At 40.6% G+C, this 20,326-nt stretch overlaps 1 protein-coding gene across 1 annotated transcript in view; it reads right to left on the reverse strand.

The window, feature by feature from the left end:
- Positions 1 to 20,326, reverse strand: part of LOC124776338 (cytohesin-1) — a 213,509-nt gene that overhangs the window by 186,795 nt on the left and 6,388 nt on the right. The window contains exon 2 of the mRNA XM_047251281.1: positions 15,484 to 15,557. Within this exon, the coding sequence (XP_047107237.1) occupies positions 15,484 to 15,557 (74 nt within the window). The remainder of the gene's footprint in view (positions 1 to 15,483; positions 15,558 to 20,326) is intronic.

The raw sequence follows: 20,326 nt of genomic DNA on the forward strand, positions 1-20,326 counted from the left end.
TAACAAGTGCATAAATGTTCAAGGGGATTACGTTGAAAAGTAGAAAAAGTATTGTTTCGTAAAAAGAAACGCTTTTTTCTCCAGACCACTTTGTCTCTTTACTTACTGAATGACCGTAGTATGTATTAATAACCAAGTCAGATAAATGCCAAGACAGGAAAGCAGTGTAATACTGTTCAACATACTGCTTACCTTGGGCTTTTTCTCTAACACGCAAACGATAACCTCACTTCCAGCTATTTATATGCAAAACAGTTTGTATTCCATTTCAATCTGTAGGTCCCAGAAAACTGACTCAAGAAGCTGGTGTATATGTCAAGGAGGGCAATGGCAATCAATCTCCAATAGGATGGCGCCTGCTTCATTACTGAGCTGTACGAACAACCATTTAGTTTAAGATAGCCTTTTTCGCTTTTCATACGTTTACTGAAACTATGTTCCGAATGGCGAAAGATCTCTGACGGTTAGCTGCGCTTAGCCAGTTTTCAACTGTGACGCGCAATTAACTGCTCTAACAATGATACGTTACCACAGAAACGTAAACAATATCGTATTATCTGATTAATCGCAGACGAGCGAAGCAACTGGCGCCAGTCCCACTTTAACTGTCAAAGACTTGTTGCTGTACGTGCTATTGTGTGGGAAACACAATTACCTGTACAAACCACTGGCAGGATACAAATAAATCTCCATCAAGAACATGCCAAAACATTTCGCATGAAAAACTGTTTATCAGTATTTCAAGCGTATACAGTAATTTTAAATTTTTGAAAGACTCGTGTCCAGCAATGAGCTAGTCTACACTCCTATAACGAAGTTCGCTCTTACTATCCAAGCAGAAAGACTATCGTGTGTGTACTACTTTCCAGTCTTAAATAAATCAGCTGAAATTGAACAGTGTTTCTGTATCCAAAATACTGAGCTCTTAATGTTGTTCCTCATTGGTCAACATTTTAAGGAAAAAAGTGTGCCCCTAATATCTGTCTTCGTTGTGTCTCAATTTCCTTCGATGTTCTGAACTGCTAGCTGCTAACAATACTTGTAGGCTCTCTCTCTGTCAGGAGGTATTTTGTGGCCTGTTATTTCATGTCCATCCTCCAGCTTCTTTGTATCCCTCGACTGTTATCAAGGATGTCCCCCCCCCCCCCCCCCGCCCCAAAAAAAACTTATTTTCCACGACAACCGACACAATACCAATATTTCAATTGATTCTCGTGGATAGCACTCAATCTCAATCACACTCTGAACGCTCATCATCTCGTCTACCAACTGAAGAAGGAATCCTCCAACACTATACTGCGCCACGAATACACAGAAGCAGATAGAGATATCTGGGCTTGTCCCCAGAAGAGCTGTAACATTTAAATAACATTTAAAATAATTTTGAAAATACATAATCACAATAATATGCTTGCACCATGCAACATCACGGATTTCGAAAGCGACAAAACGAAAAATCGCAATTTTACATCAAATTTGGCTGACAGCCTCTACAGGGAGTGACAGTTTCCAGCCCCAAGGTCTATTTCTCGCTAGGGTGCAAGGTTAAGAGAATGATATGGATTAACTTACCGTCGACGGGATTGTTATTGGAACAGAGTCCTAACCGAGCGGTACAAGTAGGGATGAAAGAATCTACAATGCCCTAACGAAGGAACCTCTGTGCCACTTCGTCTGGTCCTCGGGTAATATCAGATTTTACACCATCGCTTATGGCACTGTTGGCGATGCTGCGAGAAATCCTATATCATATATACACAAGGTGGGCCATTTTAATCCACAATGGGGAACAACTCTCGTTGGAAATACGATACAGCAAAAATTTTTAGATAAAACCTGAAAGTAGCAAAGTGGGTCACGCTTTGCTACTAACGGCCGTGACCTTGAATGTGGTTTTCAAGGTAATTTGGAAGTGATTTCTTTAAATAAGAACCCCACTATTTGATTTAAGATTTAAAAAGAGCGACAAATTTTACGTATACAATGATACATAATACAAGGTCATGCCAAAGCTCAATGAAGATCAAATAAGAAAATATGTTTTTAGTTCTAGTACGGATTAACTCGGAATAGAGAAGGGGTACAGAGAGTTACAATGTTGGATACAAACTGGAAGGGGCACAAGGGATAACTTATTACCAATAGCCATGATCTTCAGTGTAATTACCGAAAAGTCATTCGAAGACTGAGTTTTGTTGCATGGAAACCACTATTTATGACGCCGGATTTTGAAAGAGCGAAGTATGATTAGAACGTTAAGTTTTAATTAACAATTTTACTCGCAAAAATAAATACATCACAACGTGTAAATGTTATTTTGACTTTTGTAAGAAGGAAATGGTTCAAATGGCTCTGAGCACTATGGGACTTAACATCTGAGGCCATCAGTCCCCTAGAACTACTTAAACCTAACTAACCTAAGGACATCACACACATCCATGCCCGAGGCAGGATTCGAACCTGCGACCGTAGCGGTCGCGCGGTTCCAGATTGAAGTACCTAGAACCCCTCGGCGACACAGGCCGGCATTGCAAGAAGAACACACATTAAGAAAAGGTAGATTATTAATTTATTAATCGCTGAGTGAGTCCCACTGCCTCTCATTCCTCGTGATGCTCCTTTGAATTTGTATTTAACATTATATTTTACTGTATCCCTCCTCTGAAAAAATCATCAACTATATTAATCACAACATTATTTCATAATTAAGAATGTATGTGATGTCGTGAGTCACTGTCCTCCGGTGGACCAATTCATCCAGCAAGTTTTAGGAGCTGACAGATTAATGTACAAACCGAAACGTCTCACTTACTTCGCTACAACCAAGAGGCATATTCTTATCTTTTTTGTTTTGAATATGTCGTGAAACGTATTCCATGCTCTGAGAACGGGCACTTCCGACAATATGACAGCAACAGTGCAATACGAGTGCTGACGAGTCGCAGAGCGGGAGAATGTAGAAGGAAGGAAACACAGTCGGCAGTTCAGTGTTTCAAAACGGTTCCGCGAGGCAACACTGTTTCTTCAGTTTCGCATGCTTACGGCGAAGCTCACGCAACAGCGAGAGGCACCCGCCGACCTTCTCTATCCAAACACAGCCTGTGCAACATATGAAACTGTTACGCACTCACTCCTGGGCTTCGAGATGGAATCAGGGTCGTACCAAAGGGGTGGTGAGGTAGGTGCTCGCCAAGGGCATAAGCACAGAGGGGGCGAAGGGGGAGAGAAAAACTGGCCATGTGAGCCAGCCGGAGTGACCGAGCGGTTCTAGGCGTTACAGACTGGAACCGCCTGACCGAGAAGTTAAGTCCCATAGTGCTCAGAGCCGTTTTTTTTGGCCACGTGCGAGTACGACTCGCGCACTTAGTGTTTCGTACAAATTTAATTATGTGTACAGACAGTTCATCCACCCCGGAAATCGAGGATCTCGACGAATTTTACCTCTTATCGACATCGATACTGACGCGATATCGGTCCCAGGGATTCCAAGACTTTCGAGAATGTTTTAATTTCAAGTTTGAAGTCAGATAACGAATGAAAAAATAAATATTACTTCGTGTGATATTATTACAAATCAACAATTTTCTGACACTTTTGTAGTGTGAAATCCTTCTTCTTGCCAAATTTCATGACTCTAGAGCAACGGGTAGTGCCTTAGAAGTTTCGATGAGTTAGGTTTGCGAGTGTATGTGACGTAAATGGCCGTACCTTTTGACCGCATTAAGAAGCTAACGTTTATTATTCCGCCAAGGGACCACAGACCTTAGTACGTGACATATATTTCAACTTGGTACGTCTACCCGTTCGTGAGAAAAAGGGGTCGTAACAGATAGACAGACACAGTTAAACTGATAACAAACGACAATTTTTTCGTGTGATATAATTACAAATCAACTATTTTCGGATTTTTTCCTTTGGTTCTACTGTGAAACCCTGCTGCTTAGGTCAACAGGAAGTACCCCGCTAGTTTTCGTGACTGAGTCGGCGAGTACCAAAATATGTGACGTAAATGGCCGTATGTTTTGATTGCCACTGACTTAGAAATTCGCTTTTTTTTACATCGCCAAGGGACCGTAGACCTTAATATGTACCATAAATTTCATCTTGACACGTCTGCTATTTCGCTTCGATATTGTATCATCTTAAAGACAAGTGAGAGGGTGCTGAAACAAAAATGCTGTTGTTTGCCCGAAGGTTTTCAAGACTTCTGCGAACAGGATTGGAGCGGACTTGTCCCTCAAGTCCAGTACTTTTCCTTCTCCAAAATTTCGATTAGTACTATCTGCCATACAAATGAAAAAGAATTAACTAATGAGCCTTCTGTGGCTGATTAATAATATTATGGAAGTTGTTAGTCATTCTGCGAATAGACAGCTACGCACTGTTCATGTAAGTTGAACCCAGGTTAAAAAGTGTGCTCCGCCAGTGGTCATCCGCTGAACTGCTCAGGCATCTGGTTTTGTAAGATCACTGAACATAGGCCTTACTTATGTATTACGTATTTTGTTGCTATTCTGGCGCGAAGTCTGACGACTTAGTGTCAAACTGAAAATCTCAGTGTCAAAAAAATCTCGAAGTTGGGAACTATCATTGCGAAATTTGTACTACATGTGGACGGAATACGATGAGAAAAGAGGCTGTGCATCAACAGTGTCTTTTGTAAGACAAATGTTCATGACCATGACAGAAGTGGTTGTGCGTAAGGCTTCCAGAATTATATTTTAAAAGTACATACAATTATGTTGATGTAAGATAAAATGATATGAATCAGCGCAAGCAGATAGTAATAAATAAAGAAAGCTGGAGAACTGGCAGTATATAAAAGAAGTATTTCTTCTTCTTCAATTTATTAGCTTTCGGGATGTGCCCATACAGCCATCTCAACAGAATGTCAGTTATGACGATACGAACGCGAAGACAACACAATACCCAGTCCCCCGGAGGAGAAAGTCTCTGGCGTGGGCGGGAATAGACCTCGGGTCCTTTCGGTTAGCTATCCGTCACGCTAACCGCACAGCTACCGAGGCGAACATAAAGAAAGTTGAGAGATCCACTTCCATCACATTTGGATATCCAAATACTCCAACCAGTTAATTGTTGCAGGTGTTGCATCTACAAAGTATTTCCAGGTATCTACGAATTTTATTTTTGTGCAATCAAGCAAAATGTGTTCCAGTGTTTGTTCCACAGTTGCGTAGGTCATCATCGGTAATTCCCCACTTCCGTAGCGTTGCTCTGGTCACGGCGTGGCCAATTCTGATACGGTTGAGGGAGCTCCATATTTTTCTTGGTCGGCTCGTACCCGGGCGTTGGATGGAACTATGTTGCTTGTCATGACCGTGGAAGAACGTCCGCTGATTTCTCCATTCACCTCTCAGATTACAGCTTTCTGGGGCGAGCTGGCCACTGTTTACCCACCTCAGTTCTCTACATTTCAATAGAGTGCGCGGTATGTTGTTCACTGTTTTGTGATTATGTAAGTTTCTACATCTTTTCAGTTTCATCCCGTCATGTGTTACTGTCGGTTGTCGTGGAGATCTGGAGGGGCAATACTGACGAGTACTGACAGCCATGGCGTTGGCGTGGATTTAAGAGTCCCTGTTACCATTCTCACGTGTCATTTAGATGGATATCTATTTTGTTGGCATAGCTACTTCTACTCCACACACGAGAAGAATATTCGGCGACAAGGTAAACAAGTGCTTGAGCTCTAGTTCTTAAGGTGTTTGCATTAGATCCCCAGCTAGCACCGGCCACTTTCCTTGATATCTTATTTCTCGATTTTAGCTTCTGTCCTGTTAGTTCTAGTTGTTTCCTAAATGTCAGGGATCTGTTGCGATTTCAAACCCAAATATCTGGAGTGTCGACAATGTAATTTTTTGTTGCGTTTGCTATTCTGTTGGTTAAGTGGAATGAGCTGACTTCTGACGCCACATGTCTATAATCACCAACGAACTGGTTCAGAAAACTGACAAATATGAACAAAAAACTTAAAATGAATTTGAAAACCGGAGTTTCACCAATCACGATAACTCAACTGTCGAATAAATGTCAGCAAATTTCTCGTAGTTTTCTGTATGTAATAGTGACTAAGCAACTGAGGTACCAAAGTTCTGTTCTTGTTGAGTTAAAAGAACTCTGAGGCGGCAGAATTTTGTACAGAGCGAGCTAGTCAATTCGTTAAGGAATACAAGGTGGTTAAAATTAACCTTTCGCTACTTGACTGTATCCCCATGAAAAACGAGTGATCGTAGGACAATTACACTTTGTGGAAACATTTGTAAGGGCATGCAGAAGAGAAATAAAGAACAAACCATCGAAAGAACACACTTTCATTTCTACATGAGAGGGTGACATTTGTAAATTGCGTTCCATGTTTTCGTTCCAGGTTACAAATGTTGCTCAATGTGACGACCATCTACATCCAAGACAGCCTGGAACCGCATTAGAGATACCAGTTCACAACTGTTCACAGCACTTTTCGAAGTTGGACCATGGGGTGTTCAGCTATCGTACCACCACTCGTGCACTCCTTGAAGATCGCACATTGCGTCCAGCATCCTCAGCCTTGGTAACAGTAACTTCTTCAACAATTTATGGCACAATTGGCCGCCGGTCTCTCCCTGGAGCAGTTCCCAAATGTCCAGTTAATTTTAACTTCCGAATTATGTTCTTCAACCCTGGTGTGGAAAGACCTCTCTGTGTTCCTTTAATGCGTCGATGCTCGCGAAGAGATGCAGCACTATTGCTGTTCTTTTAATAAAACAGCTTTTCGAGTAAAGCACACTCACGCAAACGCAACTTACACACACGACTGCAGTCTCAGGCAACTAAAACGGTCGAAAGCTACAATTGTGTGAGTCTTTTTGTTGTGCCTATCTGCGACTCAGCATCTCCGCTATTTGGCGAGCAGCAACTTTCCTTCTCATAATATTATTAGTATTTCCCGTTAAATAATTTATAATTTAGTGCTATACATTCGCTTATGTAGAGGCGCACTGGTTTCATTGCGGTATTGTAATCTACGCTTTTCGTGGAATGTGCATTTTACTGTAAATATTTTTTGTGAATCCATTTGCACAGTGTGTCGCAGAAGAGGGTGTCTCGAGAAACAAACTGAGGATAGGAACTGCGTCCGGAAACGCCATCCAACGACGCCACAGGGCGTCGAAGTTACAGGGTTCGGCGCCTGCTACTAGACCAACCTTCGTTAGCGTGACTTTGGACGCTGACGGACCGTAGGCAAAACGTCTCACACTGTTGTTTGTTATCCAGTGATCGCGACCGATTGCTAGTGGAAATATGGAGTTATCTGCTGCACAGACAGGCCTCGTCTCCTACGAATGCGATACTTCGTTGCGTTGGTGGATGACAAGTTTCGGACACGGGTTTCCTTCTGCAGTTTATTTTTCTTCTGCTAACCGAAGAACATTAAAACTTTTAGAGGGTCCCCGGGGAAAAATAAACTGCGTATGGAAGCCCGTGACTGAAACCATCATCCACCGAGACAACATAGTATTGCATTCATAGGAGACAAGGCTTTTCTCTGCAGCACCTAGTTCCATCTACTCCACTGGCGATTTTGGCAATGAGTCGTGAGCACTGAATAACAAACAACACTGCGAGACGATCTGCCAACGGTCCTTCAGTGGACAAAGTCACTTTCGCTGCCGAAAGGGTGGCCTAGTGGCAGGCGCTGGCGCCTTTAACTTCGATGCTCTGTTGGATGACGTTTCCGGACACGGTTTCGTATCCTCAATTTGTTCCTCAAGACATCCTCTGCAACCCCTCGAAGTCTGTCGCAACATTTCTGGAACACCATGTATATGCCACATTTTTGTAGCCCATTTTCTTGAATTCTCTATCTTGGTTTTCTCAGCTGATATTCTTCCACCTGCTCTGCTGGCTATCTGTTACACAAGGCTGAGTTGTATACCCTAATGGAAGTTATTTTTTTTATATCCCTCATAGATCTTAGTCCGTCATAATGCGCCGCAGTGAACGGGAGGGAGGGAGAGGGAGAGTATGGGTTTAACTTTCCCCGCAGACGAGTTTATTGTAGACGGAGAACAAGCTCGTATTGGACAAGGCGGGGGGAGATAATCATAGGAACAATCCCGGCGTACGCCCTAGCCGAACCACAGGAAACCTAAATCTGAATGGCCAAATAAGAGATCTGAACAAGGCTCTCAACAAATGCGCTACAAGGCCCGACTGACACATGCAAAGGTGGCGTAATGGTTAGCGCATCGGATTCGCAATTCGGAAGGTCGAGGTTTCAAATCCTCGTCCGGCCATTCAGATTTGGGTTTTCCGTGATTTCCCTAAATCACTTCCTCTGAAAGGACACGGTCGATTTGCTTCCCCATTCTTCCCTAATCCGAGCTTGTGCTTCGTCTCTAATGACCAAGCTGTCGACGGGACGTTAAACATTAATCTTCCTTCGCACGACTAAAATAAACGATCTTTCATTAAATCATTAAACTGTTAACCTTCACTTTAGACCATGGCTGGCTGCTATTACGTTTCTCTGCTTCTCATCGCTAAACATTTCTCGTGTTTGTTACAATTTTGCGTTCTAAAGTATGATGCAAGTTGCCCTCCAAGAGCACAAATCCGACACCAAAGCCGCATACACAGTTGTTGGGAAAAACATTGACTCATCGCTGACGGCAAACGAGCAGTCGGCGCTCTGTCCACTGGTAATTAGTTGAAACTGCGTCAACGGCTATTTCGCACAGTCCGTTACGATTCTTCAGAGTTTGTCAGCACTGACATTTGCAGCGACGCAAGTTCCTCTGTGGTTAAACTTACTTCACATGTATATTTTCAAAATCTTTGTTTCACAGGCCAGCGAAACGAAGACGACCTTCTAAACGAAGCACTGTTAACGTCCAACGGTTCAACACAGGCATGTCTATACCCACCAGACGTAATAGCCAAACACGTCAAGATATAGTGCGTTAAATTGCGAGACAGATGTATTTCTATTCCATGTGCTTGTACAACGTGGTCAGAAACAGTTCCAAATGCATGTAAGGATGTTGCAGGGTAGATTGTGCTGACAAATAATTGTTTAGAAAAAAAATTCGATACGTTCCGCCATTTCCATGTCAATTAGCATTCAAGTTAGACTATCACGCCGTTGCCCGCCAGAGACGGTGTCGCCGAATGTGTTCTTTTGGTTTCCTAGAACCGATTAAGACAAAATACAAAAATTGGACATGGGACAGTAATAAGGATCGATCCAAGCCACAGGCTGACCAATCTCCTGCGCTATCATCTACGCTACGAGAACAACTGACAGTTAACAGTGTCTGGCGGTCCGCTTGAATCTGAGCGCGCAACGGCCTGATTGGTTAACTTCAATGCTTATTAATTCGGAAACAGTGCAACGTATCAAATTTTTTCTTAACAACTGCTTCTCAGCACAACCTACCCTGTAACATCCTTACACGCTTTTCAGATAGTATCTGGCACCATGTATACATGGTTGCTCTAGTCCGTTCCCTTTTTTACGGCGTCGACAGTAACCCACATTCCGCATGCAACTTTCTATTCTGGCCATAATGATTGCATTCATAAAAGAGAGAAGAAACTTCTACAGCACGGTCCTCTTTTCTTAAATTCCAGGAATTACAGAGAATATGACGGCGAGGAATTTATTAAAAAAAAACTGAATAATACCCAGCTGTCACGACGCGATCTTCCTCTGGGGCATAATTTTATCAGTGCGCTACAAAAATAAATTGCCTTGCATTGACTTTTATCCGCCATCTGAAAGACAGGTCTATAGTTTACATTTTACTAAACGTTTTTCATACAGGCGGTATAAATCTGGTGAAGAGATATCTCGTCTTACACGGTGTACAAACTGCATCCAAGAACTAAAAGAAATAAACAAAACAAAAATTCTGGAATACTGACAAAAAAAACTGGGCTGTAAGAAGCAGGTCGAACTGAGAGGAAACAGCATCTAGCAAACACAAATCTACGTCTATACTTCGCAAGGTGTATGACGGATGGGGGGGGAGGATTTCACGAACATCAACAGTTCTCCTTTTTTGTTCCATTTGCGAATGGTATACGAAATGAGAGATTTGATGGTAAAATTCCGCTTGAGCTTGAGTTTCTCCGATTTTTACGTGTTGATCTTTCCGAGAGATGTATATTATATAAGAGGCAGAAATATGTTGCCTGACATTTCTTACCGTACGCTTTCAGAACTTTCACGCCGAACGTCTCTGTGTTTCAAATGCATCTGTTAGAGAATCTGGCATTGAAGTTGGATAAGCGACCTCATAGAGAAATCCGCCGCTCTTATTTGAATCCTCCCACTGTCATCTACTCGGCTTGTCTGATAAGATACAATATCCTCGTACAGTTGATACCATGTAGGAGCTGGATAAAAATAGAACCAAAAATGTACGATGGGTCGATACTTCGTTAATCGAGAGTAAGAATGCAGGACGTACAGGGTGTTCATGAAGTCATGCCGTCATTTCAAAAAATCATAACACTGAAACTATTACAAAAAGTGAATAGTAGTTTACTGTAAAACTTTTAGTATCTCTCAAAGTTTTTCTTCCGTTATCCTTTGTTGCAGATTTGACTTGAAGTGCCTCCAAATGGCGACAGACCAGTAGAAGGTGCGAGGTGTCATACGGTACACAAAATTCAAATTCGTGATAACAGTCCTATGGCAATTTCTGTACCAGTATACGAGCGCAGCATCGGCAAAACGAGCATAATGAGGTTATTACAAAACAGACACTGTCAAAGACCTTCGACGAAGTGAACATTCTCTTGTTTCACACGCATCTGTTGACAAATTGCACGTTGAATTTAAATGCAGCCCCAGAAGTCAATTCGCAGTGCATCATGCGAATTGCAGGATGCAAGACCAGCTGTCCAGAAAGTGTTACATAAGTGGTTGCATCTTTTTCCGTACGAAGTGCAGATGGTCCAAGCACTGCACCCAAACGATCGGCTCTGCGATAGGGATTCGCGTGTTCCATCTGACCTCCATAGATGCTGACATGACTGTCTGAAAAAGTGCCTATTTTCAGATGAAACAATGTTTCAAAAAGAGATCTGTACCCTTATGGAACGTTACCTAATTTAATATAACAGCACGCGTCAAACTTTTGACAGAAAGCCAGAGAAACTAAAATCACTCTGCAAGTCAAGAAGCACCAATACGTGTCACTTTTATGCCGAGTTGCTACCACTCTGCTATGCCCATCTGGCTCGTAGACCTTAGGTTTCCTAATGTCCCCAATACACATATTTATTCTTAGCGTGCAATGAATGGAACAACATGTGGATAACACACAAGTTATTCTTGAGTTCACAGAAAGCAGTCCTACGGTAAGTAACTTCAAAATACAACGAATATTACGTCAACAAGATTTGTGACCTATCAGTTATATTACAAAAGCCGTGATGAAGCGACTGTTGCGATTCTGTCATTGTATTCGATTCAAAGATGTACCCAGCGAGGGTCAGTGAAGGGCAGCGGGTCACAAAAAAAAAAAAACTTCGCTAAGCAAACTCGCATCCTTCCCTGCCAGACAGACGTATTAATTCATTACCAATTTGGAAAAAAAGTCTGACTGTGGAATGGATTCCAACAAGAAGCTAGTGCAGCCAGAGTCCTTCGTCATGAAATCTGAAAACTATTTCGTCACTCACCGTTAAAGTAACAGGAACTATCTCCCCTTAGAACCTTGGCACTCTCTTACTTCGATTCATGTCGTTTACTAATGACAGCACTCTCACGCAATACCATATCAACAGCACTCACAACTGTCATCAGTCTTGCGACGAAAATCAACATACTGTTCTAGAAATACATTTTAAACAAAAGATTATCTGTAAACTAGACGTGCGGTGTGATCGACAAAATCGGTCAGTTTCGTCCTGTTGTCATATATGGCTCACGTATTGATAATTCTTTGATTTTATTGTAAAATAAAATCTTTGGTCTACGAGACTGGACATATTCGTACTAGAACGGAATCCCTACCTGAATAATAAGCACCTCAGATAACACATCTATATGCAACACTTTATGTTGCCTGACCGACTTTTCCTGTATACACATTCAATTTCCAGAAACGTCGTCAGACTTTTAAGTCTACGAGATTAAAAAATTCTGTCAGAATTAATCACCAGCGTTATGAACAGTACTATTTTTCTGAACGCTCTCAAGACGTCTTAGGAAGAGACACACAATTTTGCGAACGGAAAAATCTGTGGCAAAAAGTTGCAAATTTATTTTAACTTTTGTGAATTATTTACGTTTTTTGGTACCAATAAATTTTCTACACTAATTTATGTGGTTTTGGGCACTTTTCATTCGTGAATGACATTTAACACACTTCCTCAAACACAGTTTCGAAATAACGGTTTGCGCCGCAGATTGCGCGGATGACACTCGCGCTAACCGACAACAACATGGCAGCTGCAACCCCGCGGCAGATGCGGCGGGTAGCAACGCAGCCGTTCTCGCGTCCTTGCCTATCCGCGTCCTTGTGACGTCACAAGTCGGGAATAACCCCGACACGGCGGAGTGGCACAGTTGTTAGTCACGCGCGGAACGCCGCCTTTCTACCGGGACAGCTCATTACCACGTTTTAACGGCTTTTGCGAGGAATGTTCCCATTATTTAGAGGGCATTGCCGTTACGCGTAAGACTGGGATGCAAAATAACGAACGCACTGCATACGGGCTTTTCGTTTCCAAAAACAAACGAGAGGAATCAATAAAAAATTTACCTCGAGGATGTGAGCTATTAAATGATAGGGTATGACCATATGCAATATGAATACAACTGTCTACAGTCTATTAATTCAATCTAAGTTGTCTGAATCAATGAGGCATAAGTATTTATGAAATGGAGTCACATGAAAATACTAATGGACAGATAACTGTTAATCTCGTTTTCAACTTCGGGCTACTATTGACCAGGGAAGCAACTGGTTTGCTGGTTACTCTTTTCTTCTCCTCCCAAAATCTCTTCATTCTTTTGCCGAGGCTCCTTTTCCTTTCCTCTTTCTGGATGATCTTCGTTGTTGTACACTAAAATTGTCAACCTTCATTTGAAATACCCCTTTACCCTAAATCTCTCTCTGACTAATGACTGATCCCAACTTCTTCCGTGTTCTTTCTTACATCCTCAACTCATTAGTTATGTAATGTAGATGAAGATTTTCTTTGTCAATCTGCGTTCGCTCATTCTTTAGAGAGTTGCCCACAAAACTTCAGCCTTCTCTTGCGTATAGTGTGTTCAACCTCCTTCGCCTGTTTATACATACCTTCATTCTTCCTCTTCTTCCATGTATCATCGTTTCATTTTTGCAGTCTTAGGATACTCCTTAAAATTGTTCTTTCCTTTTTTTCTAGTTCTTCCATATCTCCTTCCTTATTCAGTTTCAGGCACAGTGAACTAACTGTAAAGTACTACTGGTTTAATAATCGAGGTGTACTGCCTTTGAACTGTACAAGACTGTTATTTTGTTATATTTATTCTGTACTAAATGCTAGTTTTATCTTTCTAGCTCATCCTTTGTTTGATTCTTTATTACGCCCATTCAGTTGGGATTCATTTAACAAGATACTTGAATTTATTTGTTCTCTGGATTGTTCTAAACTCAGTATTCAGATGAGTATCACCTTCATGTTTGTATTCCCTGTAGTTTGATTTTTAATAGAGATCATGAGACCTGTTTCTTATGCTATCTTGTATAGCTTTTTTGAGCATTATTACAGCTGCTTCCTTATTGCATCATCTGTGAAAACTAAACACTCCATCTTCACATCATACATCTTTGAACCCAAACATACTTCTACTCCTTCTTCTTTTATGACTTGCTTCCATGTTCTCATTAGCTTTGCCAGGACAGTGATAAACAAGTTGGGTAATAGTCCATCTCCCTGACCAACTCCTGTCTAAATCCAATAGGCTCTGAAATTTCCCAATGAAATTTCCCTTTGGTGATGGTTTCCATTAGCATTTGATATATAATTGCCCTAGTTTTTACATCTGTTCTGAGTTGTTCCAAAACACTCAAGAAAATCTGCTGGTCAACTGAGTCACATGCTTTTTTAAAGTCAATGAACACAACTATAGTATTTCTACTTCTTAGTGCTCTTACTCTGGGGATGCTTTTCAGACAGAAAATCTATTCTATACAAGACCTTCCTCTCCTGAAACCTCCTTGGTAGTCACCTATTTGATGATCCACTTCTTCTATTATGTTTAATAAGGCTTTGGAAAGTTCTTTGTAAGAAACTGGTATTAACCAAATTCCTTGGTAGTTGTTTGAGTCAGTGCAGTCTCCCTTATTGTTCCAGCCAACACGTGTTTTTTTTCCCAGATGTCAGAAATTACGTGATGTAAGTTTTCTGCTGTCTGATCCCTCAAAATTTAAACGTTTCAGCTGTTATTACACCCTCCCCAGGCACTTACTGTTTTCAGTTCTTTGACAATTTTTTATCTCCGTGATCCTTGGTGGGTTTGACTGTGGATTTACATTTCACTCTCTCTTGAAGTTTAGTCTTTCGGCAATTCTCCTTGTTACCATCCTGCCTTTTGGAACAGATACTCGAGTTTGTGACACCACTGTAGTTCTTTTGAAGCTTCTGTAAAATCCCCTAGAATTATATTGTTTTAAGCCTTTCTTCAGATTTTCTACACCAGTTCCATCATAGTTTCTTTTTTCCTCTTTAATAAACTTTGCAGTAATTTTCTTTTGTTTGCTGAATTCATTCCAGTTTTCCTCAGTTTCGTCGAAGTAACATCTCTTCCAAGTCCTTAGCCTGTTATCAAGGGCATCATCACATAGTGTTTCTGTTTCATACTTCCTTTTCAGTCACTTTTGTTAACAACTCCTCCATTTCCTCCCAGTTGTTAATCTTCAGCTTTGAAAAATACTCTTGGTAGATGTTCTTGTTTTGTATGATAGTTTGTGTAACAATCTTTAGTTTTTCTTTCCAACTCTGTTTCGGGTTCTATTCGAGTGAAATTTTACTTTAATTTCCAAGGGATAATGGACAGAATTGATGTTTAGATTTTTCACGCTTTAGCAATTGAGATCTTCCTTCTATTTTGTTGTTGTTGTTATTGTAACATGGTCTAGGCAGTAGGTCATGTCCCAACTATTTTTCTTCCTTGGGAGGGCCCTGAAATGAGTAGGCATAACTTTTAGATTGCACTGCTTGCAAAAGGCAGTTAATCTTTTTAGATTTTTGATTGTTTCCGCACGAGTTGGATACTCTTCAACAATGTTTTTGTATATCCATGCATTTAAGTTGACAACCAAAATTTTAACATTTTCTCAAGGAATTTTGGATGTTTCATTTTTAAGTCTTTCCCAGAATTATTTTATCCAGACCTAAGTTTATTCAGCTATTTTTCAGAAGATATGTAATTATGAATTAGAAACATAAAATAGTCTCTGAATTAATGTAAACACTTACTTGTATTTCTAGCAGCAATTCAGTCTTGCGTCTTCTGATGTCAATGAGCATCTTCTGCTGTTCAGGTGTGAGTTCTACAAAGATATGAAAACAATACTAAGATTAATTTTTTCACTTGGTGAAACATTAAATTTTGTTTGAAAGCAATGTTGGAGAAAATAAACATTTGTCTCCATGTTTCATATCAGTGACCGCAGCTATACAAGCTGATTGCTATTTAGGTAGCTTATTTCAATTCTCACTAAATGAGAGTCAATTGTCTCAACACAAATTTAAAAAAGAAATACCTGTTAGTCTTATCACGTGGATGAATAGTATAATATTTCTCCATTTCAGCTATCATAATCTAAAGAAAGAAATATCTTACACAAAAATCATAAAACCACATATTCGAGCAATGTGATACACAGAAACTCAATAAATAAAAAGTAACTCCAACAGGAAGATAGTATCTCATCTTACAATAGATTACTTCGTATCAAAACACATTACAATCCCAAACGCAACAGAAACATTTTATAAAGGGGCATACTATTCCACAAATGGAGGTCACAAATAGTGAGAAATAAATTACACAGATTAATACTGAATGAGGTCAACAGAAATGTCAAACAGTTTTTCTGATTACCAGATTCTTTCATGCCATTATGCATCTTGTGTCCTCCAACTTTTCCGATCTCAAGCCTATCCTCTTCATTCTTGACATCATGTTGCCTCTGAATTCTTCAGCTCTGCCAACAAAGACACCCTGTGGATTTCTCAAGTTCCTCACCACCATTAGCTTTCTACTCTGCTCCAGCTCCACAAATGTGACCAAGATTATAAGTGCAGTAGAACAAGCAATGTGACATATTCCACAAGAAGTGGCTACAAACCAGATTTTAGTGACACTCAAGCTATGTAAGTCCAATATTAGCAGGGTGGAGAAACATGGACTGAAATCAGTGGGGAAGGATGAAGAGTTGACTGTCTTATCAGGCGAGAAGGGGAAAGCTTACGCTTATCTTCAATGCTACAGATTATTGTATGAAAGTGGATCTGGTATTGGAAGACTGCGCATACTGGATCCTCAAATGGGATTCGACTCTGGCACTTAGCAGTAAGCCAGGGGAGCTACTAAAGAACACTGGCCTCTATGACATATCCATGAAGATTTAAATCAAAAGCACCAAGACCATTTAGGTTATATGGTCTGCATAAGACACAAAAAAGATGGCGTACCACTGAGACCAACTGTTAGTGCTATCAGCTCTCCTACATATAGGTTGGCAACATATTTAACTAAATTATTAGCAGGTATAGTTGACCGCTGTGGACATCATACCAAGAACTTACAAATGTTTGTTAATGTGATAAAGCAGATGAGCATATACCTAAGTCACGTCAAGATCAGTTTCAGCGTGGTCTCCCTTTGTACAGTGGTCCTGTAGAACAGACACTGTTAACTATTGGTCACTTGTCGCTTCAATGAAATGTTAAAATCATTTTGACACTTCTTGTCAATCAGTCACTTTTTATACATTGGACATTATTATGACACGACTGATGGAACAGCCATAGGTTCACCACCGCCACCAGCCAGAGCTAATCTTTTCATGGAGGATTTTGATGAATAAGCGCTGAACAGCACTCCATTACAGACATCCCACTTCTTCAGATATACTGACGATACAATTTTATTCTGGCCGCATGGGAGTGAGACGATGCAGCAGTTCATCAAGCACAAGAATGAGACACATCCAAACATAAGAGTGACATTAGGGGTGGAGAAGGACAGGAAGTTTTCTTTCTTAGAAGTATTGGTTGAATGGAAATCAAATGGACAACTTAGGTATTCTGTGCATAGAAAACCGACATACACAGAGCTCTAATTCAATGGGTGTAGCTTTCACCATCCAGCTAAGAACAAGCTATGCTGAGCACTGTAACATAAAGAGCCAAAACTATTTTGGACAAGTAGCACTTCGGCTCTTAGATTAAGCATCTGATGATCATGTTCCTTCTGAAAAGGTATTCTGTCTGTGATATCAGGTCAATGCTGTCAAGGAAACAAGGATGTGACACTGTTCAACCAAGCCAGGAGGGCCAACTTGCAGCACTGCTTCCATTCTGCAATGCAGCTACGAGTACAATAGGTAGAGTCCTAAACATGCAAGGAATCAAGCCAGACTTCCGACTACCCATGAAAATTAAAGAAATGTTGCAACCAATTAATAATAATCTCAGCCTGAGAGTACCAGGGGTTTGTAACATTCCTTGCAAGTGTGGCAAAAGTTAAGCTGACTAGTTTATACAAACTGTTGCCAATTATGGTGTTACGCATTCGTGTAACCTTAAATACAGGAATCTCAAAAAATCAGCAGTGGTCAAGCACAGCTGTTAAATAAACAGAAGATTTTGTTTGAACACAGGAAAATTCTTACCCATCAAACTACTGGGACACTCTTATCATGGAAGCAGTTGACATTATACTTTTAAGAGCAACCAACTTTAGTACACATACCAGTTATGCACCTAAAAAGGCAAGGGTGCATGCACTTGGTAAACAAGGAGTACAGAGGAACACTACCGATCAATGCAAGTGTGGCACTACAAGTGACACTAGGCAGAGCCTGCAAACATTATTACGGCCACCTTGATATGTGCGCAGTTTCTGTATCATCACAATGTAATCCAGCCAATCAGATGCTGCCCTCTGGTTATAAAAGTGGAAGCCTAATCAGTATCACAACAGTCAGATATAGCCACTGATGACGACAATGATGATGATGATGATGATGATGATGTACGTAATACTCGAAAACACAGGATTTTATATGAATCTGACATGACAAGTGAATCAAGGACTTTTTATCCATCATCATTTACCTTCTGCTACATGTAGCACAGAACGTTTGTCAATCTGTCCTGTCAATAAGCAATTTCTGGTCACTATACTACATCCAGATTTTCATTCCCTTATTTATTTATATTTTTTGCATGAAGCTGATCTCTATGTAGTACCAAGTGGAACCAAAATATGGTGGAGAAAATACTAGTTCCAATTGTGACCACAAGGTGCACACTGATTATATGATGGCATGACACCCAGACTGTCATTTGACAAGTCATAATGTGACAGTATGGCTATCGAGGAGAGAGAACACATGCTGTTAGCAAAACTGTTTTATGTGAACGGCAGCAATTAGTGCTGCACTGAGATAGTATCACCATCTAAAACAAATGTGGAGGGTTCTGAAGTCATTAAATGGTTTAAAGAAGATGATAATGAAATTCAAACACATGAGTGGGCTTCGTGTGGTACCTGAAAGAGAAAGGCACCTTATCCTGGTGGAAGTGATTGACACGGTTGCTGTTGCTATAAGTGACCATACAGCAGGTGCCCTGGGTGGTACTAGTGTTCGTACAGTGTCATGAGGATTGTCCATCCCATAGCCAACAATACAGAAAGTTTTGCAGTTTATTTTACATTGGTATCTGTACAAGATCCAGACGGTGCAGCAACTGAAACCTCATAATCCACAGCAAGGTTCTGAATTTGGTCTTCAGTTTCTGGCTTGGATCAAAGTTGATAACATGTGGCCGGGCAATATTCCATGGAATGACAAACCACATTTTGCACTACAGGATGCAGTGAACACACAGAACTGTCGAATTTGGGGTACTGTTAAACCATGTGTTGTGCACAAAGAGCAACTACACTCACCGTATTTGACTGTATGGTGTGGATTCACAAGCACCTTTATTCCCAGTCTGTTGTTCTTTGAAAAGAACACACCCAGAGGACCTGTCTGGTGTACCCTGATGTCTGGACATTATGGTGTCTTCCCTGCACAGCAGGCGATTCTTGCTTTAGAAGAGTGCAACTGTGTGGAAACCACTTTTTACATACAAGATGGTGCAACATTAAATGTCAGTCATTCATGAACAATCTGCTTAATCCAACCTTCCACAGAATGTTATCTCCAGATACTTTCCAGATGCATGGCAGCAAAATCACCAGATCTGAATCCGAGTGACTTTTGGCATACTTAAAAGAATACATTTACCAGGGTATGTTCAGCCTCTACCTGATCTGAAGGCCAATATACAGGAACATGTTGCTCAGATTCTACTGTAATTGCTGCAAGCAACTGTTGTTCATGTCAGTTTATGGATGTAGCAGCTTGACACTGTCTACAGTGCTCATATTAAATAAATTGTGTAAGTGGCAGTTAATAATAAAATAATCATTAGGGCTTTCTCACTTGTCTGACCTCCTCTGTCTGCATCTTGTTCCGAAGATGATATATATGGAAACATTTCTATACACCTTTCTTGCATTCACAGTGCCACACTAGCACATGGTGGCCAAAACTGGAATTGTTTTTCCAGTGTAAATGGGTTCTGAATTAATGCATTAGAATATCTACCAAGTTTCACTGCCATTTGATAATTATACCCACACCGGATCTCTGTGAGTAGCTGCACTTTTGATTATAACCACCAATATTATCCAGTTTCCTTGTCTTTTATGATTTCTGCTCTATTCCCATATTAACTGTTCTCTGTGATGCTGATTTATAACTGAATCACAACTGTACAATGACAAAGTGGATACAGAGAGACCTACAGATCTTTCATCACCAGTAACAGTGCGTGTGAAGAAATGTTGAGAATCGTTTTTGAGGTTTTTGAAAGAATTTGGATTAAGTTGAAGGTATATCTTAAACTGTCTGAATAGTAAAAATTTGCTAACAAAATTAAAATTCACTAGAAATTGTAAATGTATATGGGGAGCAAATGGCACATCAACATTTTTTGCCATTAAAGAGGGACGTGCAAGACAGATACGCTCTGCCTC

The sequence above is a fragment of the Schistocerca piceifrons genome, chromosome 2 (assembly GCF_021461385.2).
Source record: "Schistocerca piceifrons isolate TAMUIC-IGC-003096 chromosome 2, iqSchPice1.1, whole genome shotgun sequence".
NCBI classification, from domain to species: domain Eukaryota; kingdom Metazoa; phylum Arthropoda; class Insecta; order Orthoptera; family Acrididae; genus Schistocerca; species Schistocerca piceifrons.